This window comes from Bison bison, unplaced genomic scaffold (genome assembly GCF_000754665.1).
Source record: "Bison bison bison isolate TAMUID 2011002044 unplaced genomic scaffold, Bison_UMD1.0 scf7180017864499, whole genome shotgun sequence".
NCBI lineage: Eukaryota > Metazoa > Chordata > Mammalia > Artiodactyla > Bovidae > Bison > Bison bison.
Genome location: NW_011495058.1, coordinates 2,602,853 through 2,624,515, shown reverse-complemented (window position 1 = coordinate 2,624,515; position 21,663 = coordinate 2,602,853). Strand labels below are relative to the sequence as shown.

The 21,663-nt window shown below is 49.4% G+C and overlaps 1 protein-coding gene across 10 annotated transcripts in view; it reads right to left on the bottom strand.

Moving 5' to 3' along the window:
- Nucleotides 1-21,663, bottom strand: part of TNS3 (tensin 3) — a 223,522-nt gene that overhangs the window by 38,947 nt on the left and 162,912 nt on the right. For 9 of the 10 annotated variants that reach the window (XM_010829019.1, XM_010829021.1, XM_010829015.1 and 6 more), the window contains 3 exons: nt 10,777-10,940; nt 9,757-9,883; nt 9,586-9,669 (listed from right to left, as the gene is read on the bottom strand). The exons of the other annotated variant lie outside the window; for it this stretch is intronic. In XM_010829019.1, the coding sequence (XP_010827321.1) occupies nt 9,586-9,669; nt 9,757-9,883; nt 10,777-10,940 (375 nt within the window). The remainder of the gene's footprint in view (nt 1-9,585; nt 9,670-9,756; nt 9,884-10,776; nt 10,941-21,663) is intronic. 10 annotated transcript variants of the gene reach the window in all.

Below are 21,663 nucleotides of genomic sequence, written 5' to 3'. Positions count from 1 at the left end.
ACTCATCATCTTGGTGAAAGTTGACAGGTACATGCCTCTCATCAGGAGAGACAGGCACACCTGTGACCCTTGGGTCACCTCCCTAAGTTACAGGTCAAGAAGATCCCAAGGACCCTCCGCCCTAAGGTCTGAGCAGGGTTCTTCCTCTGGCTTGTTTATGCGCCTGCAGGGCAGCAGCTCCTGCACAGGATCTGTAGGAAATGCCTGAGCACAGCCCAGGGCAGGCCCAGCCAGCGGATGGACGGGCCTTTCCCGTGGCCCACAGCTCCCTGGACAGAGAGGAAGGCAGCCGTCCGGCAGTCAGGCCCAGGAAGGGCAGTGGTGCAATGGCAGTCCCCAGGGTGGGTCCTTCCCTTGGGGCTCGCTGACTTTGTGGGCCTGGTAAGTCTGGGGCAGTCCACGGGCTGGGTGGAGGGGAAGGATGTTGTGTCTGTGCTGCTGCATCTGCGACCGGGACAACTCGGGTGGGGATCTAAGACACTTTATAACCTTCTGGAGATCTGTCTGTCCTTTTCCTTTCTCTCTTCTGCTTAGCTGGGGCAACGGGGACTAAGGTGACGTGGCTGTGCTGCAAGTGGCAGCGATTCTGATGCAAAGTCACACTCAGAAAACTCATCCTCTGCAACTGCGCTGTCCCCACCCAGCACCTAGGATCTGGCTCGGTGTGAGGTGGGGTACCCATGGGTGCTCACACCCGCAGGGTCACCCACTTACCCCCAGTGGAATCACGGATCAAGTGCACACAGACTGTCCACTGTTGGCAATACCAATCCTCCCCTGCACACATCAGGCTGGCCACCATGCTGCTGGCCCCCGCTGCCTCCCTTCACACTCCTAGCAGCAAACGGCATGCCTGGCTCCCTTTAAGTAAAAGGCGCCTATTCCCTACTCACTCACTTATTTACTAACTTATTAGAAAACAACACATAACACATAACCAGAACCTTCTCTATGTCAGATGCCGGGATGTACTGATGAGTGAAACATAGGCAGATAATAGTTTGGAAGCTACAGAGGGAGAAGGACATAACCCCAATCCAGGCTCCTGTTTCCTGCAGGCTGGCCCCCGACCCTGCTCACCCCACTGGGAAGCACATTCCAGGGAAGATGAGAGCTGGGCAGGCTGTTCTGGAAACAGTGGGGACCCCCTTCACCCTGATGAGGAGGTGAGAGCCAGGCGGGCTGTTCCAGGGACAGTGGGGGTCTCCTTCACCTGATGAGGTGAAGCTGGCTGTCCCTCTGACATACTGCACGGCCACAGCCACATCAGGAGAGGTGACTGTGGAACTGTGAAACGTTGCTGTGGGGATGGGGTCAGCAACTCTGAGGCTGGAGGGTGAGGCCTGAGCTGCCATGAGATGAGCAAGGCGGAGGGCGGAGAGAGGCAACACGAGTTTTTCCTACAGAGGAAGACTCAGAAAGGCTTAGTTGTCCGGGATGTAAGAGAGGGCAGAGAACTGTGAGGGGAGGCAAGGATGCCAATCTGGTGGCTAAGGCACCTGAAGGAGCACAGGAGAGAGTCCCCCTCAACAACCCCGTCTTACACCTCCCACAGAGCATGTGCCATCCAAAAGCACCATCTGGTCAGTCTCTTCCAGCCGCCCACCAGCCCCTGACATGCCCACCAGCCTGACAGGTCCTTAGAGGGGCTGTGCTGTCAGCTGTCAGCACTCTGTCCTGCCCAGCATTAATTTAATGAAACGGAATCCAGGGCCTCTGCTCCACCCAACAATGGGGCATCTGCTGGATCACCCTTAAAACTCAGTATATGACATGGCAAAGGAAGTTCAGAAGCCTTAGAAGAAGCTGCTTCAGAGAAAGGGGGCCATTAAGACCCGTGTGGGCTTCTCCCATGTACACAGAAGGGAAGGGCAGAGACCATGGAGGGGAGACTTTCAAGGACCCGCAGGTCTTCAGCACGGGCTCTGCCCTAGTGAAACGGAACTAGGAGGGATCTCAGAAAGACTCCAAATGATGGTACATCAGACAGGAGTCCTCAGGGCCACTCTGACACCCTCCTGCTGCTTTCCCAGGGATTACCTGCTCACCAGCACCTGGGGAGGCCCTGCTCTGCACATTCTAGGATCCAATTCAATGGTCTGCTTTTGCAGAGAAGGAATTAAACACAAAAAGTCAACCCCAGGACCTCAGTTACACACTGACTTCACAGCAGTCCAACCTCACGCTCCTCCAGGAAATTTAATTCCAACATCACTAGGTCCCTCTGTCCCAGTGTGTGACCCACTGAGACCTGAGGGCATATGACATTCACCCCAAGATGTCCATCAAGAGTGTGCCAAGTCCCGGAGCATAGGAAAGGTTTTCCTTATTTTCAGACTAGGGAATTCTCATTTCCCCTGGCTTTTGTGTTTTTTAGACTTGCTCTTTCTCTACACAGGTATATATTTAAGTGCACAGCATGTAACAAGTGCTCAAAAAGCAACGAATCCCTTGGTCTGGGCATAACCATGAATATGTGGATACACACACCCGCAGTGCATATGTGTGCTATGCAATATATATATGCAAACATACTAACACATGACAGGATTTCAGCCACACACAAAGCTTCTTTACCTCATCAGGGTGGCTTGTCCAGTGTCCCTCTCTGTTAAGGAGGCACTAAAATGTGGGCACCAGGTTCCAAAAGCACCAAGCCGGGTGGACCGCAGCCAGTAACCAAGGGTGAGAGGCAGATGCCAGATTTAAATCGTTACCCTTCTTAGGTCTCATAAACCCAAAATCTCCCCAAGTGTATCCAGCAGAATGCGGAGTTTTCACCGGGACAGCCACCCCCATGTCACACCATGTTAGGAATCTGCGGTCCCTGCAGGGCAGGGAGCGCCTCTATACGAAAAGAAAAACTGCCAGGGGCATGCGGGCGCATGCTTCTAGTAAGAAAACATCTCAGCTGTTACAGGCCAGGGCTCCACATGCATTTTCTTTCAAGTCATTCCCAGTTCTCAGAGGCATCCTATCCCCATTCAGAGAGGTGAAGAGAAAACAACACACGGGCCGAAGCGGTGGCCATGTCTGTAGAGGGATTCCAGACCCCACACCCATCGCAGGCCATGGCAGAGGGTCAGCAGCCTGCAATTCACTCCAGGGCTGAGACTGACCCACATCTGTCTCCCCGGGGCAGAGCAAAATTGTGATAGATGATGGGGCTTGACCAAGTGTATTTGGAACTTAAAAACCATATTGTAAGACAAGTTTGGGATACTTGTTCAATGTCATGCACGTGTGTGTGTGTGTGTGTGTGCATGATAAGTCATTTCAGACTCTTTGCAACCCTATGGACCATAGCCTGCCAGGCTCGTCTGTCCATGGGATTCTCCAGGCAAGAATACTGGAGTGGGTTGCCATTTCCTTCTCCAGGGGATCTTCCCAACCCAGGAATCAAACCGGAGTCTCCTGCATCGACAGGCTGATTCTTTACCACTGAGCCACCTAGGAAGCCCAATATATGCAGTGAAGTGTGAAAGTGAAAGTTGCTCAGTTGTGTCCGACTCTTTGCAATCCCATGGACTATAGCCTGCCAGGCTCGTCTGTCCATGGAATTCTCCAGGCAAGAATACTGGATTGGGTAGCCATTCCCTTCTTCAGAGGATCTTCCCCACCCAGGGATCGAACCCAAGTCTCTTGCATCTCTTGCATGGGCAGGCAGGTTCTTCCCCTCTAGAGCCACCTAGGAAGCCCAATATCATATACAATACAGCTGCTACTATTTTTGCTTCAGTTTTAAAACTGTCTTAAGAGGTTTGCAACCGGTGAAAGAACTGTATAATGGTGAGTGACTGAGGACCCACTTGTGTCTGTCACCAACCCCAGGGCCTGCTCCCAGACCACTGGCCTGTGGGGCTGAGCATTAAGAGAGCAGCAAAAACCCATTGGCAGCACATCAGAATAAGCTTTATAGGCTGAGATTCAAGAGCAGTCCACCAGATGGAGGATGACATGAGCTGATAAAATAAATTTAGAGAAACAAAGACTCCTCTAAACTCAAAGGAAGCAAACAAAAGATGGCATTCATCACGATCGGGAAATTGTCGGCTCACGTGGGGACCCTTCCAAGCCGGCCTGTTTGGTGGATGAGGTGTCAGCACAGGATGCCAGCTTCTTGTATGTTTTGAGCTTCATTCCACTCAAGCGAATGAGTGTTCTCATCTCTGCAGACTGCTGACCACACATTCACAGGCCAGTGCTGCAGGCTGACCTCCAGCCACCCAACACCGCTGTTTATTTTTAAATATTTTGAAGCAGTCAAGTTTCCTTTTTTCATTTTCTAAATCTGGGGTGGCGGTGGGGGGAAAAACAGTGACTAACCCTGGCAGTCACACTGGGTCACAATGACCAGCAAGCGTCCTTCTGCATAGAATGCAAAGTATACCACATGGGTATACAGATGTGGACCTTCCCATACATAGCTACATCCACATATGTACCTCAGTGTAAACATGTTATATATACATATATATATATATATATATACACACACACACACACACGTATCACTTTTTAGGTTCTACAAAATTCAAAGTCATCGGGGACTTGCATAAATGTCACACATGTTCACATTCAGCACATGTTTTTATTCCTATTATAAACATTCTCATTAAAAGTTCATAAAATTTCTAAACAAAACAGAGCTGGGTACAGGAAGAAAGGGGAGGTCTGGGAAAAGTATTTTAGTTTGTCAAGCTTTGAAGAATGACAACTTTTTTTTTAAACAAAAATAAAGCACTGCCTCAAACTAATCTCTCTCTCTCAAGACATTCCTGAATATTCCTTTCCTTCCTCCCTCCAGCAAATGTCACCCATTTTTGCCCTTTGAAACCAACTCCAAGAGATTTCAACAGCAAACCCCATACCCTGCAGGCCAGGGCCTCCTTCCTGCAGGCTCAGAGCAGTCCAGGGTCAAAGCCCCTCCTCCACATTCACATTACCACCCACAGCCCCAGGCAGGGCCCTGAAAACACCAGCCCTCCTCTCAGAAACACGGGTATACAAACTATAAGTTGCAAAATGTATAAAGGCCTTCCCTTTCAGTAAACTAATGCTGTTAATCATGTTCATTGAAAGCAAAAGTCCCCAAATATCCCCTAAACCCCACTTGTAAAACCATCAGGTGAAGATAATGTTCTGTAACTAAAGATGATGGTCCTCCACGTTGTGAATGCACAAAATGCCACTGAACTGTGCACTACAAATGGTTCACTTATGTGAATTTTATCTCGATTAAAAAAAAAACCTATTATGAATTAAGTTGGAAGCTGAGCTATATCAGAATCATACACTTTTAATGAGGCCTTTCTTCATTTTTTTTCCCCCATTTATTTCGAAAATGTCATCAGGACTGCTTAGCCTTTCAGACAGGAATAACAGTTCATAACACTTCATAATTCTCTCTTTTGCCTTCATAAGGATTGATAGTAAATAACCTCTTTACCTAATCTCTTACTAATATTTTTGTTTTCAAGAAACACATTTCCTTCTGGGGCTCTAAAATGTTCTGCACCCAACTCCAATGCTCGGGGTGGTTCCCTATGCCAACAAGCAATGCTCCGAAACCAGCCTGGGGTCCTACAATTCAACTCGACTCTGATCACCTATGCAGACAGCATCAGACCCCATAGGCTAAGGGCTCGGTCCCACAAGACTGTTCTCCCTTCAGACCAACCAGCTATGGATCAGAGGTTCTCACAACCCCTTTCTTAGGTTGCAATAATTTCTTACAGTTGCTCACAGAACTCAAGAGAAACATTTCACTCATCAGTTTATCATAAGAGGATATAACTAAGAACAGCCAGACTGGAGAGGTAGGGAAGGAAGGGCATGGAGCTTCCGTGCTGTCTTAAAGCACCTCACTGTCCCCAAATCTCCAGGTGATCACCAACTGAGGAGCTCCCTGAACTCTGTCCTTTGGCATTTTCCTAGAGGCTTCATTACATAGGCAGGGTTGATTAAATCATTGGCCAGTGGCAACTGGTTCAACTTCCAGCCCTCTCCCCTCCTTGGAGGTTGGGGGGAAGGGGAAACTGAGAGTTCCAACTCTCTAATCACAAGGTTGGTTCCCTTGGCAACATGGCCCCCATCTTTTCCAAAAGTCATCTCATTATCATGACAAAAATCACCTTTATGTTTTCATCACTTAAGAAATTCCAAAGGCTTTAGGAGTTTGGTGGCAGAAATAAAACTAAATATATATTTCTTATCATAAATCACAATATTACAGACTCATATCAGGGATTTCTAAGATAGCATTCCCAGAGATGTATGTCTCCCAGGGAGTAACACAGGCTGTGTCAGGGATGCACTGAAGAGACAGTCCCAAGGGGAGCCACTCCAGGCTCCTGCTTGAGGGTCCTAGGTGGGTAGGACCTGTTGGTCTACTCATGGAGCTCACAGTATTCTGTCAGACCCCTGTGACGTGGTCCAGGCCCTGGAGCCAGCTGTCCTTCCCAGTGCCTACCATAGCCTTGCCATCTCCCGCTACCTGTCCCCAGTCCCTGAAGCTATCATCTCCTCTTCCAGTTAAAGCACACTGCTAGGATAATTCAACAATATTTGAATTCATATTTAAGTATTCATTATTTGAGTAAATACTTAAATACCCCTCGCTTTGCTGGAGTGAGTACTGTAATTTAAAAGAGGCGTTGTCTTGACACAGGCACAGGCAACAGCAACACAAAAGGGAACGGCAGGCCACACTGGGTTCTGACCCAACCATCTGTCACCAATACACTTCAGCTTGCTTTCTGTTTACTTGTTCACCGCAGAGGTGAGCAGTGGGAATGAGGTGCGTGTGACACGGGACGAGCCAGGAGGCTCCTGAGAACCCTGGCACTGGAGTCTAGGGGCTTAAACTAAGTGCCACAGGACATGGAGGGACACAGAACAGAAAGTGTGCTATCCCGAGCAGAGGGCAGAGGTGCCCGGTGAGAGGGGATACCGCGGGGCTCTCCCGTGACCAAACTCTCCCTCCCTGACCAAACCTGAGGGGTCCTAGAGCTTCTCCACAAGGCCTCAACCTTGGCCTTTGATGTCTATCCTTAGAGGCCCAGTCTTGGCAAGGATTCTGCTGAGTCATCTCCTCTGCTTGCTCCCCGATCAAGTTCCTCATCCCTTAATGCTCAAGCCTATCTTCAGCAGGATCCTGCTGGGCCAGTTTGGCAATAATCTCCCTTTCCTTGATGTTCCTCTTAGGAACTTTTCATCCCCTGACCCTGTCACAGCTCTTGGGCTGTCTTTGCTACATGAGGAGTTGAGCTCAGCTCCTTACCCTGCTTCAACTGTACCAAATAAAATTCATCTCTACCACCTTTAATTGGTGTCCTGCTGTTTCTCCCTGACACTTGTGTGCTGGCTGTCTGGGAAATGAATTGACACATTTGGGTTTATGCTGACTAGTGCTGGTCGCTCAGTCATGTCCGACTCCCTGTGAACCCATGGACTGCAGGCTCCTCTGTCCATGGAATTCTCCAGGCAAGAATATTGGGGTGGGTAGCCATTCCTTTCTCCAGGGAGTCTTCCCAACCCAGGAACTGAACTCAGGTAGATTCTTTACCATTGCATCACCTGGGAAGCCTTTACACTGACTAACCTGGTACCAAGTTCAGGCTGATGGAATAACACACACAGAGGAATTTTATGTAGTTAGTGTTACACTAGCTGCATACTAACAAAGGACATAATTGACATCTTAATAGCAACAAAATCAGAAATAGTCGTCAAAGCTCAAATCCATTCTGACTGGGTCAGTTGGTTACGCTACCTGACCTGTGAATCTCCCACAAATCCAACACACTTTTCCCCATCATTTCTGAAAGCATTTTTGTCAGAGCTGCTCCACCCCACTGCCTATTCCAACTGCTGTTCTGCATACAGCAGATGGATCAATATATGAAAACAGAAGCCTGAGCAGTTGCCTCCCTGTCTCAAGCCTTGTTATGACTAGCACTGCTTGCAGATGCCATACCACTACCCTCCATAGCTACAGAGAACAGCTGTGGCTGGGGCTCTGCTCATACCTCCAGTGCCCTGCAGACCCCTGTTTCCATCCTCTCCTGGTCTGAAGGACCCTCTGCCACAGGGCCTGTGCCTGCTATTTCTCCATTCCAAATGCCCCTCTCCATTCACCTAGTTAACTCCTACTTAAACCTACTCACCCTTCAAACCCTCAGACCTCCTCACCAGGTAAACAACCAATAAAAATTGGCAGAGTGCCACCATTCTGTCCAGGGCTCTTCCCCATCACAGATCACTACAAGACTGAAAAATAAAACCTGTTGTAAAGAAGAGGGTTGAATATAGTCCCTACATGGGAGCCACCACCACATCACTGTGTCTCAGGGGTTAGCCATACCCCTCATACAATGCAGAGCACATGGGACCCCCAGTCAGTGCTGTGTGTATGTCTCTGAGCTCTTCCTGGGCAAACGTCCTCAAGGATTGCCAACATGAAAATATGGATGACTCAGAAGGTGTTCTTAAGATTAAATAGCTCCTCAACCACGTGACCCTGCAATCCCACTCCGGAGCATATATCCGAAAGAAAAACAAGATCCAAAAGGACACATGCACCCCAATGTTCATTGCAGCACTGTTTACAAGAGCCAAGACATGGAAGCAACCTAAAACCATAAAGGAAACTTTGGAAGAAAAGCAGCCCTTCTATTAAACGATATACAGATCTTGTTTTCTCTGGAGAAAGAGGGGAAATGGAGCTAGCTGTCATCACTACAACTTCCTCTGCATAAAAGACGGTATTTAAATACAAAGTCTGCTTCCCCCTCCCACCAAAGCGCATCTGACGAGCAGCAAAGGGAACCCTCACTCACCTTCCCCAGGGCAGAATAGCAGGAATCCCCACTTACAGAGAACAGCGATTCTAAAATGTAAGTTCAGTTTGGGCTACATCCCCCCTCCACCTGCCCAGGGCTATGATGTCCTGGACTCTCAAGGGAGCTGGAGAACGTCCATACCAGGAAGGGGTGCTGAGTAACCCACCACCACTGTGTTAACGCTCCCTTCCCAGGGCCGGTGCACAGGCTAACTAGATCCCACAAGTATGTAAAGTGCTGGGTGGAGTGGGGGCAGGGTGCAGCAGACAAATCCGAAGTGGCCACTCAACTGGGGAGATTCAGGATGGTGGCCAAGGACGTAAGGAGTCAGGACAGGGCTCTGTGAACATAAAAGACGGGACACCTCGCAGCAGGCGAGGGGCGAGGACAGCCGTGTCTTTCAGAGTGGGGAGCTCAATGCTCTCTGAAAGTAGCCCTGACTTTCTCTGAAAAGGGTGGGCCGGGTGTTTCCGTTTCTTCTTTCAACTCTAAGTAATGCTACAAGAAGCTGAAAAGCATTGATGTTTGGCTGCTGAGAACACCAGGACCCAACCCATCAACACCTGAAAGTGTTGAGTGAACAGAAGGAAACACAGTCAGCACCACTCCTGCCCCCAGCAGGCTGCATGCTGTGTTGCTGCATCTTCCCCGGCCAGAACCACATTTCTTAGGTGTGACACACGTAGAAATATTTCTGCATGAGTGGACGTCCACAGCAGAGGAAAGGAGGTGGGTGTCTTACCATGAGCTCCTTTATACAGAGCACTGGGGCTGCCCATCTGTGGCACGGATGGGCTGAACGGAGAGTAACGTGGGCTTGTTGTCCCTGGAAAAGAAGGCAGAGTGAGGAGCTGTCCCCCTCTCCACCCTGAAGGGGTGGGATTACACACAGGGAGCTCTGCTTCTTTCTTACCATACGGCGTTTCTGGAGACACAGGAAATGCAGGGGTGGGAGAGATGGATTCACTGCCACTGTTGGTTGGAGAGAAGATCCTGCCATCGATCACATCCAGGTCTGGGGGATACGTGGTGATCACTGCCTGAAATTGGCAAAGTGGAAGTCAGGTGAAGGCCACCTCCAGACAGCTGGGGTTCCTGGCCCTCACTGAGCCAGCCCTCTTCTAAGACTAGTGACAGGAGGCAGCCATGGGCAACTGGAAGAAGCTTCAGTAACAGTCAAGGAAGAGCGAAGTGTTTTGTGGTCAACATTACATTGTTCGTAAGTGGAGATGGCAGAGAGTTTATTTAGCAGAGGGAAATGAGTGTTAAGTAAAAAAAGCAGGATAAAAGAATTGTCACCTGTAATGTGTTTACAGATACATAAAATACCCAATGAATTAAATACATAGGCATAGAAAAGAGGCTGGAAGGATACATTCCAGATATTAACTCTGCAACTTTCTTTCCTTCTCTATTCTGGGTTCCAACTTGTCCACTTTTGAGAATAAATGAAACCCTAATTTCAAAAGGTTCACCTTTGGGGGTTTGTCAACCTGTCTTACTTCAATTCCGATTAAAAGCCTTAAGTATGGCTCCTCAAAAATATTCTGTAGATCTCCCCGAAGGACACATATCCACAGTGACCATATTTCTTCCTCCTCCCTCCCAGGGACCCCAGGAGGCTTTGGGTCAGGGACTCGGGTTCCTTTAAGATGACTTCCGTTTGCCCTTTGCCACTGTTGTCCACCCTCTGAGACCTCTACCCTCACGACTCATCGCATACTTGGCCCCTCAATCCCCATTCCACAGATCAGAACACAGATGACCAAGTGCACGCTGGCACAGCTCTCTTGGGAGAGGGGATCCCACCCAGCCGGCAGGCCTGCCTTCAGGGAGGAACCATGTTTGTGAGATGGGGACGAAGCTGGGTGGGGAACTGAACTGGCGACTTGGGACAGGGCTCAGGCCAGGCTCTGGGTAGTGGTGTGTATACCTCTTTGGTGTTGTCTGGGGAGAGAAAGGGCGCCAGGCCTGGAGTCTGTTCTGAACTGGTGGTCTTTCCCCAGCTGCATTTGGAGAAGGTGGGCTGCTCCCCAGCTTCGTTATCATACTGCTCAAGGCTTAGCTTCCGGAATCTTCCCCCAAGTGGCTCATCCCCTGTTAGGAGAGAGACAAGTGGGCTGCAGGCACTTTCATCATGGAGAACACTGACCTTTGATTAAAACCGACTTTAAAACTTCTCAGAGGCACTCTGTATTTTAAATTTTTTTAGTTCCAGAACATCTTCATCACCCAAGTCATACTCCATACCCATTAAGCATTCTCTCCCCATCCCCGACCTCCAACCCCTGGCAACCATTCATCTACTTTCTGTGTCTATGGATTTGCCTACTTTGGACACTTCATGTACATGGAATCGCACACTCCACGTCCTTTGGTGCCTGACTTCTTTCACCCAGCATGACCCTTTCAAAGCCCGTCCTCTTACTGGGTGGAATAACCACTGTCCATGTCCCATCTGTGTTTCTCAATGTCAGCTCCAGCAGGGAGTCGTGCCTGGCTGGTTCCCCAAGGTCAAGAACACTGCCCGGCCCACCAGAGGTGCTCAGGAAGCATATGGAACAAAGAAAGGCTGGGACCCAGGATCGAGGCTTCTTCCCCATCACTGAGTGAGCAAGAAAGAACAAGACTGAAAGAACCCAGGCTGCCTAACAGCTGCAGGGACTTGGTCTGAGGCCTCTGCCCTAGTAATTCATCTTCTTCTCAAGGCATTGGTGGTCAACTTTGGGGTCAGAGTGCTTGCACCTTGCTCTAGTCTGAGGAAGTAACAGCCACTCAGACCAGACACAGAAATCTTTTCTTGAGTCACAAACAGGTATACATATTCACTTGTCTACACAAACGGTCACCTTCTTTATATGTTGTGCTGAATCTTTAAGAAAAAATTTTTGTCCATTCTTTGTTACCACCATGAATCATCTAAGTGCTTATTTGCTCAATCCCAGTGTACAGATATAGTGATACAAGAACTGTAACCAGTACAACTTTTTATTTCAAAGTGTCAAAAAATACTTTGTGTTTTATCGCAGGTCCACACTGGTTGCTCAGGGGAGCCACAGGGGCTGCTGTGCATGGACATGCAACCCAGAGGGCATCCTCAGACTCACAGGGCAGGCAGGGAAGCAGCCCAGGCAACCAGCAGCTCTGACAGCCTGCCTGCTCCTTTTGGAAGCAGCTTCTGGGGAGGACCAGGCCGTGGACGGTGCCTGGGGCTCTGGGATAGGACTGGGCTGGGTGTGACCTACGGTGGCTAAGAACATGCCAGAGGTGTCCGTGAGTCCTGTGTACTCATCCCCAGTCAGGGCCAGAGTGCCCTGAAGGCCACACCACCTGCACAGGTGCACGGTGGAGTGAGGCCCCTGAGCATGACCCGTCGACTCTTAACAGTGAGGAATTCTGGGCAGGGGAAAGCTAAATTCAGGCACTAACAGTCAATATCCACTGCCCCACTGGCCAGTGCAAGAAACATCATAGATCCTTCAGCAGTGCCCCCACCAACAAAGACTCACTTTATGCAGGATGGGGAGAGGGTCTGGGGAATCTCAGCAGAGGTGGTTTGGAGACTTGCTGCAGGCTATTAGGATGGCAGTGTTTCTTTCTATCAATGACACGTGTGTGTGCTAAGTCACTTCAGTTGTGTCTAACTCTGTGCAACCCCATGGGCTATAGTGCGCCAGGCTCCTCTGTTCATGGGATTCTCCAGGCAAGAATAACCTGGAGTGGGTTGCCATGCCCTCCTCCAGGGGATGTTCCGACCCAGGGATCAAACCCACGTCTTTTATGTCTTCTGCATTGCAGGCAGATTCTTTACCACTAGTGCCGCCTGGGAAGCCCTGCACAGAGGCATCACTCTCCCGGCAGAGTGTGTCTGCCCTTCCTAAAGAGGTAAAGATACAGGCATCGGAGTTATCAGAGGCCAGCCCTCCCCAGACGACAGACCGTGCCCTCCTCTCAGACTCAGTGCAGACAGGAGGGACCCCCGCACCATTTCCAGCCCACTGTGACACCCCTGGAGAAACAAGGAAGGGGGGCATGATGGTGCTGTGGCACCGGGATGTGCCCACCATGCGCCCACCTCTGCTGGGGGAATGACGAACAACAACCCAGGTTCCCTACAACAGCCAGGCCTGGGCACACGGGCTACAGAGAAAATCCCAGAATCACAAAATTAAGGTGGTCTACTGTGTCTTTTTGCAGACGAGGAAAATGGGGTCTTGGGTTGAGACCTGCCCTTCCACACATAGCACGCTCCAGAATTTTACTGCACTTGACACTACTTTTTTTTACAAATGGAAGGTTTGTGTCAATTCTGCATCCAGCACATTTATTGCATCATTTCCCACAGCAATGGTTCACTTTGTATCTCTGTGTCACATTGTGGTAATTCTCATAATACTTGAAACTTTTTCATTATTATATTTGTGATGGTAATTTGTATTCAGTGGCCTTTGATATTACTATTGTAATTACTTTCTTGTTTTGTATTTTTAAATTAAGGTATGTACATTTTTTTTTAGACATAACACTCTTGCATACTTAACAGACTACAAAGATGCTTGCTCCTTGGAAGAAAAGCTATGACCAACCTAGACAGCATATTAAAAAGCAGAGACATTACTTTGCCAACAAAGGTCCATCTAGCCAAAGCTATGGTTTTTCCAGTAGTCGTGTATGGATGTGAGAGTTGGACTGTGAAGAAAGCTGAGCGCCAAAGAATTGATGCTTTTGAACTGTGGTGTTGGAGAAGACTCTTGAGAGTCCCCTGGACTGCAAGGAGGTCCAACCAGTCCATTCTAAAGGAGATCAGTCCTGGGTATTCATTGGAAGGACTGATGCTAAAGCTGAAACTCCAATACTTTGGTCACCTGATGCGAAGAACTGACTCACTAGAAAAGACCCTGGTGCTAGGAAAGATTGAAGGAGAGAGGAGAAGGGGACGACAGAGGATGAGATGGTTGGATTGCATCACTGACTCACCGAACATGAGTTAGAGAAAGCTCTGAGAGTTGGTGATGGACAAGGAGGCCTGGCATGCTGCAGTCCACGGGGTCACAAAGAGTCGGACATGACTGAGCGACTGAACTAAACTAAATAGTATAAATATAACTCTCATATGCACTCAAAAACCAAAAACATATCTGAGTCACTTTATTGAGGCAATATTTGCTTTATGGCAATGGTCTGGAGCCCAGCCTTCAATGTCCCTGAGGTCTGTACCCGTGTTTAGTTTCTGTGTGAAGATTCACAAACACAAACGTGCCTGGTGTCTGATTAACAAACATCATTCTGACAAGTCCGCTGGACCCTCCCATTAGATACAGAGACAATCCCATGGGAGGTGGCTTTCTGCACCAATACGCTCAGAGGAGTTGTATAAGTTACCCTAATTTACAGACAGCAGGACTAGAGTCCTCGAGGTTCGGATGGGAGTGCCTCTTGGGATCACACCCTTTGAGTCATCCACCAGCGGCTGGAGGCAGGCTGCCCACCCTCTCCAGGGAGTGCCTTGATTCCATTTCACTTAGTCAGTTATATAAGAAATGCTTCAAACCCATACTCAGAACTGTAGTAAAGAAGCCACTCATAAATCTGGCTATGACCAAATTTTTCCTCTTCAGTACAGAAGTCCAAAGAATCTGTCTGACAATTCAGGAGACATGGGTTCAGTCCCTGGATTGGGAAGGTCCCTTGGAGAAGGAAATGGCAACCCACTCCAGTATGCTTGCCTGGAAAATCCCATGGACAGAGGAGCCTGGTAGGCTATAGTTTATGGGGTTGCAAAGAGCTGGACATGACTGAGCGACTGAGCATGCCCTCAGAGAAGTCAAATCCAAAAAAAGAGGAAGGAGGAGACACTGAGAGCAGGACAGAATCGCTGCACTGAGCCCTGTGCCCACGACGGCTGGGTCCCTGCAGATGGCTCAGCAAACTGCTCCCTCCTGGGGCCTTCCTCAGGCAAAGGGCATCCGGTGCCGCCCCCTGCCCTGCTCGGCTCTGGTGCAGCCAGCAGAAAAGGCCCCAGGACCCCACTGCCCTCCAAGTCACAAAAGCGATAGGAATCAGCATAGAAACCATGGAAACCTAGGATCACAGGGTTACCAACAATCCCAGTGACCTGCACGTCCCCGTATAAGCCCCGCTCACATTCTCAGCCAGGGGTCTCTGTGGGGGATCTGGTGGGGAGCAGCTCTTCCTGAACAAAACGCTGCCTGCCAGTCTTGTCCTTGGGATTCACTTTCCCACCAACATGCAGCACCATGACATGGTCTGCAGTGGCCATATAACCTGAGACGGCCCACTCCAGCCAGTCCCTACGCTGGGCAGGGACATCAGATGTCTTCAGATCCTTCTCCTCTCCTCCTGACATAGGACATGATACACACCAGGCCTCAGGACCCACCTATCCAGGCTGGAAAGGGGGCAAGTGTTCTCAGGTGCCCCCCTTATCACTACTCCCGAAGGCCTGAGAATCGCAGTGTTTCAATGATTCACCTTATCCATGGGTGGAGCCGGGGTCAAGGACAGAGAAATAACACGTGCTGAGCCTGAGTGCATCTGTCTGCGCGATGTCGCCTCAGTCCAGGCCAGGCTGAGGGGTAGGGCTCAGCTTCACTATGGGATGTAGGAGCTTGCTGAGTGTGAGAGACAAGCAAGTCTTGGCCATTCGGTCATCCAGGCCACTCACAGGGACGGAGCCCTGCCGGGATCAGGGCAGTGCAGCCTTACACTGGCCACCGCAAGAAAGTGGCATGGAGTGAGTGCAGGAAAATTTGGGGGTGCTGAAGACAGAACAGGAGAGCCAGTCCTCATATGGGGGCACCCAGACATACCCACTGAGCCCTGGAGAAGTGGGGGTCTGGGGCCAAGAAGTGGGGTGCCCGCGAAGCACTTAGCACCTGGGATTGAATACAGCCTAACTAGGAAGGTGGCACTATGGTTGCCAATTTACCACTGAGCCAATGGAGGTTCAAGAGGTGACATTCTCAGATCGCTCACTAGAAAACTGTAGCCAGGAGCCCCTTGGGTACTCTTCACCTAAATACAGACAACTCCGTTATGCAATAGAGTGAAATCACATGGTCATAGGTAACTCAGAGCACACAGATTTTCCCTGCACTGTGCTAGGACAGATTCAGATTTATCTGGGTAACTATCTGATCCTCTTTAAAAATGAACTTGAGAACCAGCGAGGTGAGATTCTATTCTATTTCTACCTGCTGAAATAAAGCTTGGACCTGCGTCGGGGCCAGCACAAGGAGTCACCACCCAGCACCATGGCACAGAACACCCATCCATGCTCGAAGTTCTACATCAAGTAGAATTTCTCCTGCCTCACCGAACAGTAGAACAGCCTCCAGAAGGTTAGGTCACAGCCCCAAGATGAAACATGAATATGAAACAATGATTTTCAAATGTGACTGAACATTAAAATCACTAAAAATCCTGACTCTAGGGCCTCACCCCTTACCTGTGAAGTCACGACCCTCAGGAATGAGGTCCACGTGTCAGCACTTTTTATAAACTCTCATGTTTCCAACACACAAACAAGCTCGAGATCCAGGCCTCATCTCAATCTTGGATTCACACTGGAGTTTCACAAGTGGGGAACATTTAAGATAATTCTGACCCCTGAGACACGACCCAGGCCAATCCAACCGAACCTTCTGGAGGCAGAAGCTGCATGGGCACTTTCATCACCTGCATTTTGTCCAGTTCCCAGGTGAGTGTGCTGTGCGGCCAGGTGGCAAATGCCGGCTCTGATGAGTGAATGAAAACTCATGACCTCCTAGAACATGACCTTCGTCTTCTATCTGGGGCACTGCGAGGTAAAGCGCCCTTAATCTATTTATTTATCTCTATACGATCATATAAGAATGAAGCCTGCGTCATCAAGGCTTGCATGGTGGGTTCTGGAAACTCCCTCGCCTTCCTAGGAGCAAAAACAATCACCAAGGATTTGTCTGGATTATTTGGCTCCCGAGTTAAGTTTGAGGCCTCCTGATTTCAGCTCATTCAAATAAACATGTGCATCCTCTAAAAAGAGAGTGGCAAAGGGAAAGTGACAACGAGAAACCCAAACACTCCCCCCAGCTTAAATGTTCCCAGAATGATTTAACAATGACGTAAGGAGCTTTTCCCTCCTCAAACTGATTCAGCTGCAGGGTATATTCTTAAAGGGTTGGGTGATGCCTTTTAGAAATTCCTAGTCTGAGTGCAGAATAATGTTGAAGAGCTCAGGGAGAAGCCTCACCCCCTGGGATCCCTCTCTGATCCAACGGACCCCAGAGCCTTAGAAGTGCTTATAGGAATGTGACCAGCGGACTCCAGCCAAGGAACGCCAAGAGGCTGAGGAAAGGACACCTACCATTTGGATTACAAAAGTGGAAATCCTTTCCACTGGGGAACAGCAAAGTGCTTGATTAGGTGGTAGCATTTCCTCTAAAATGACAGATTTAAAAGGGAAACTGATTGTGTCCAAAAAGCTAGGAAGCATTCCCTTCTACTATAAGAAATTTCAGCAATATGCTCATGTTTTACCCAGAGTAAGCTTGTAATTTACAGCACAGATGTAAAAAGTAGCACAGCAACCAAAAGGCAAGACCACTACTGGCCCCCTGCATGACTCCTGCCCGTTTAGATACCATCAGCAGGGGCTGGTGCCGAGTTTGAGTTCCTTTTTGCTTATCTGAATTTATTTTATTCTTACCTTCTCCTTCCACCCACTACCATCACTTGATCTTACTGGCCTCTCCTCACATACTTCATCTTTCAGCAACTGTGATGTTTCCACAGTGCACCTCAGGACGGTCACTAGGACTGTCCACTTTTGGGGCCACCTTCAGTGGAAGGTGATGCAGGCAGATGAAGCCCTAGGCCCGAATGGCTGATGGGCCATGAGAAGAAACAACACACAAGACTTGCAGAGAGAAGCCAAGAGAGCTGTGACTCCTAGGCCTGTCTCGGCTGGAGCTGCCATAACCTCTTTATCCTGAGCAAGAGCGGGGTCTTGGTGCTATCTACCCAAGGATGACATAAGTTAACACTTCTCCGCAGTGAAGGCATATGTGAGTGTCAGTCACACCTGTACTGACCAGCTTATTTCTACCACACACGAGGAAGAGCTTCTGGAAACAAGCCATCCATACCAGAGGCCAGGGGTCACCAAAGCAGACTTTCAAATATCTGAGGGGGCGTCTTCTTGGCAACTTAGCCAAAGAACTGCCACATGGTCCAGCAGTTCCCCTCCTGGGTATTATCCCCAAAGAATGAAAAGTGTCAGTTGCTCAGTCATGTCCGAGTCTTTGTGATCCCAAGGACTGTAGCCTACCAGGCTCTGCTGTTCATGGAATTTTCCAGGCAAGAATACTGGAGTGGGTTGCCACTTCCTTCTCCAGGGGATCTTCCTAATCCAGGGATTGAACCTGGGTCTCCTGAATTGTAGGCTGATTCTTTACTGTCTGAGCCACCAGGGAAGCCAGGGGTTCGAATGAATACTTATACGTGAACATTTACAGCAGCTCTATTCACAGTCACCAAAAGGTCACCATCCACAGATGACTGGATAAGCACAGTATGGGCTGTCCATGCAGCTGAATATCACTCAGCCTTGCGCTACAACACGAGTGAGCCTGCAAAACCTTATGCTAAATGAAAGAGGCCTGACTGCAAAGGCGACACATATCCTATGATCTCATTTATGTGAAATGCCCAGAGGAGGAGAATCTCCAGAGACAGAAAACAAACTGGGGCTCCCAGGGGCTGGGAGAGAGGGGAATGGGGGTGACTGCCATTGAGTACAGATTTCCTTTTGAAGTTTCAGAAGCGCTCTGGAGCTAGATAGAAGGGATGGTTATACGACACTGTGAAGGGACTTAATGCCATAAATTGTACATTTTAAATGGTTAAATGGTAAATTTTACAATAGATGCATTTTTCCCCAGTAAAAAAAGATCTGAGGGGATGATTTTTGTTCACTAGGCTGGCCTGCCTGAGGGTTTTCACCTTAAGATGAACACTAAATTAAATAAATCGCTTTTCTAAAAATTTATCCTTTAACATGAGTGTTAGGGTGTTACATGTATTTAAAAAAAATTTGTTTAAGTAGTTTACATAAGCTGTGACTTTGATTTCAGGGTAGTAAAGTTGGCATCAGATAACAGATGTTCTAAACACAGAATGGTGGGCCTGAGGGGTTGAGAATCACTGCTGCAGGCCCAGGTGGTGCAGAGCAAGTAGAAGAGGCCACACCTGCAGCCCTCTCAGGAATGTGAGGAGACGCCCGTCAGGGTGACCGCCTGGGGCATTCAAATCCGCCTGTTGGTGCAGTGAGGGTCACTGGAGCAAAAGGAACTGATTCATGAACTCTCAAATTTATAACATGCTTTTTATGCAACAAAAGTAAGTAGTTGCAACAACAGCTTCCAGCAATGACCATGCATCTCTCACTCTAAAATCTTTCCCAAATTAGAAGTATGCAGAGCTCCCTGCAACATGGCAGGCCAACTCCATCACAAATGTGCACTTGTGAGCATCTGTTTGTCCACCGCTCTTCATGGTCCTAAAGCATCAGTTTGAAAGGTCATGGCTTGTCCTAACCCCAGGCGGGACCCTCCTTTTGGACTGCTGATGGCACCTGAATACCCCACCTACCACTCACCTCCAGTGATAGGATCTCACAGGTGGAGAAAGTGCAGTTTTGCCTGTGGCAAAAGAGAGAACAAGAGTCCTTCCCAGAAACATCACCAGAAGCCCTCAGCCTGGGTTCACTGGCCATCGCTCCACAATCTCCTTTACCCTGGTAGGCTTGGGTAGGAGGAAGTTCCTCCCCCGCAACCATAATTCTTGGTTTCTCCCGCTTTCCAGGAGCTCATGACTGGCGTGGGGTGGCTGGGGCAGATGGTGATAGAAGAGCAAAGAGACAGTCACAGGTCAGTGTTTTCCATGGAGATGGGTGGTGAGCCTGGACACGTGCGGAAGAGATGGTGGTTGGGAAAGCATTTCAGAGAGGATGTGACCCTAGGCTGACCTATGACAACCCAGAGAGTCCCTGAGAGGTGGAGGCCACTGAATGGAGCTCCAGGCCTCCTCAGGCTCCCTGAGGGAAGCACCGTGCCCGGTGGGTCCCTGCTCCTGTGCGTGCTGAGGGCCAGGGCGTCCTGCAGCTGTACTGAGATTGGGCAGTATGACACACAGCCTGAAAACATACGCTCCAGCTCAGGTTGAAATCAACATCCAGAGCTGTCATGAGGACACTGATGGTACCCAGTAAGCCTTCGCCAACCCAAGGACGCTCACCACCTTGCTCACTGGGAACAGCTCTAGTGGACAGCTGAAGGCACAGGGGGTTTCAGCGTGCAGTGAGAGGGCAGGTGTGAAGGTAGAGTTAGATTAACTGGGTCCAGGGACTGTGATCACAGCAGGCAGCCAGAAACTCTAACCACAAGCCCCTTCCAGACTTGCGTGATCAGGACCTTGTGCATGGAAGGAAGGAAGAAGAGAGGCAAGTGGGGGGGAGACAGCGTCGGGCAGACACCCACGTAGAAGCCATGACTTTGACAGACTCCAAGGGATGCAAATATGCATACACAGAGCAGGTCAATTAAGAAATTACTCTAGCCTTTAAAATGTATTCACCTTTTTTGTGTGTTAAAAACACATAACACTACATTTACCAACTTGACCATTTTTAAGTGCACAGTTCAATGTTAAGCATATTCAGACTGTTCTGCAACAGATCTCTGACTTTCTCATCTTGCAATACTGAATAAAGTGACTCAGCTGAAGATGCTGAAGAGGTATGGAGGTATAGACACATTTCCTTAAGCTCTACTCTGCTAGAGCTCTTCAGACAATATGAGTGAACCCGAATCCAGATTACATTAGATTTGTGAGCATAGCACCCACCATCTAAACCCACCCAAAGAGAACCAAAACCTAGTTTCAATGAGTTAGCGCTTTGCTTTGTGTTTCTGAGGAAACCAGCGGAACTCATCCTTCACCCTCTTATTCCTGAGATTGCCTGCAGCTGCCAGGGTGGGCCCTACCAAGTCCTCTCCACCCAAGGATACAGAACTGCAGCCGGCTTCTGCAGAGATGCCAGGTCCTGCCCCCGGACACAGGACCACCCCTGACCGGCAAATGGTCATCCTGTCTTGGAAGGTGATGAGAAAAGGCCTAAGGGTGGAGAAAAAAGCCCTGAGCCCTCACTCTCTGCTCAATACATCCCCAGATCACACAGTCTGCAGCAGGTTCTGACCCTGATCCGGTACCCTCTTCCCGGAAATGCCTAAGAACTAACACAGGAAGGGTCCATGGGCCAACTCTGAGTCTGAGTCACCCGCCCTCTCTGACCTCAGGCTTCCTCTCTGTGACGGGACGTCATCTTCCACCTCGTTCAACCAGAGGAACCAGGAGTGTCTTGAAAGCAGGCGATCCTGGAGGAGTCTTCTTGGTTCTGAGAAGCCTGGCTTCCCTGGAAGCACAGGGGCTGCCCCCAAAGCCTTGCAGCAGCTGGCTGGGGTCCACGGTAGGCCTGGGTCCCGCTGCCCCAGGTGACGCTGGGGTCAGCCCAGGAAACTTTTCCCTGACTCAGGGTCTGCAGCCTCAGGGAACAGACGAAATACTGAAGGCAGGCATTCTGTCTCAGATGTGTTCTGTGTCCACACTCACCCCTTTTTCCCTCTTCTCCTCCGTCTCTGTGCACCTGGATTCCCGATCCATGAACACGCCTGCACTTCCGTGTACCTGGGCCCGGTCTCTCCCAGTGTCTGCAGAGCCCACACCCACCTTTCCCCCAGAAAGGCCTTGCTCTCTACTCCCT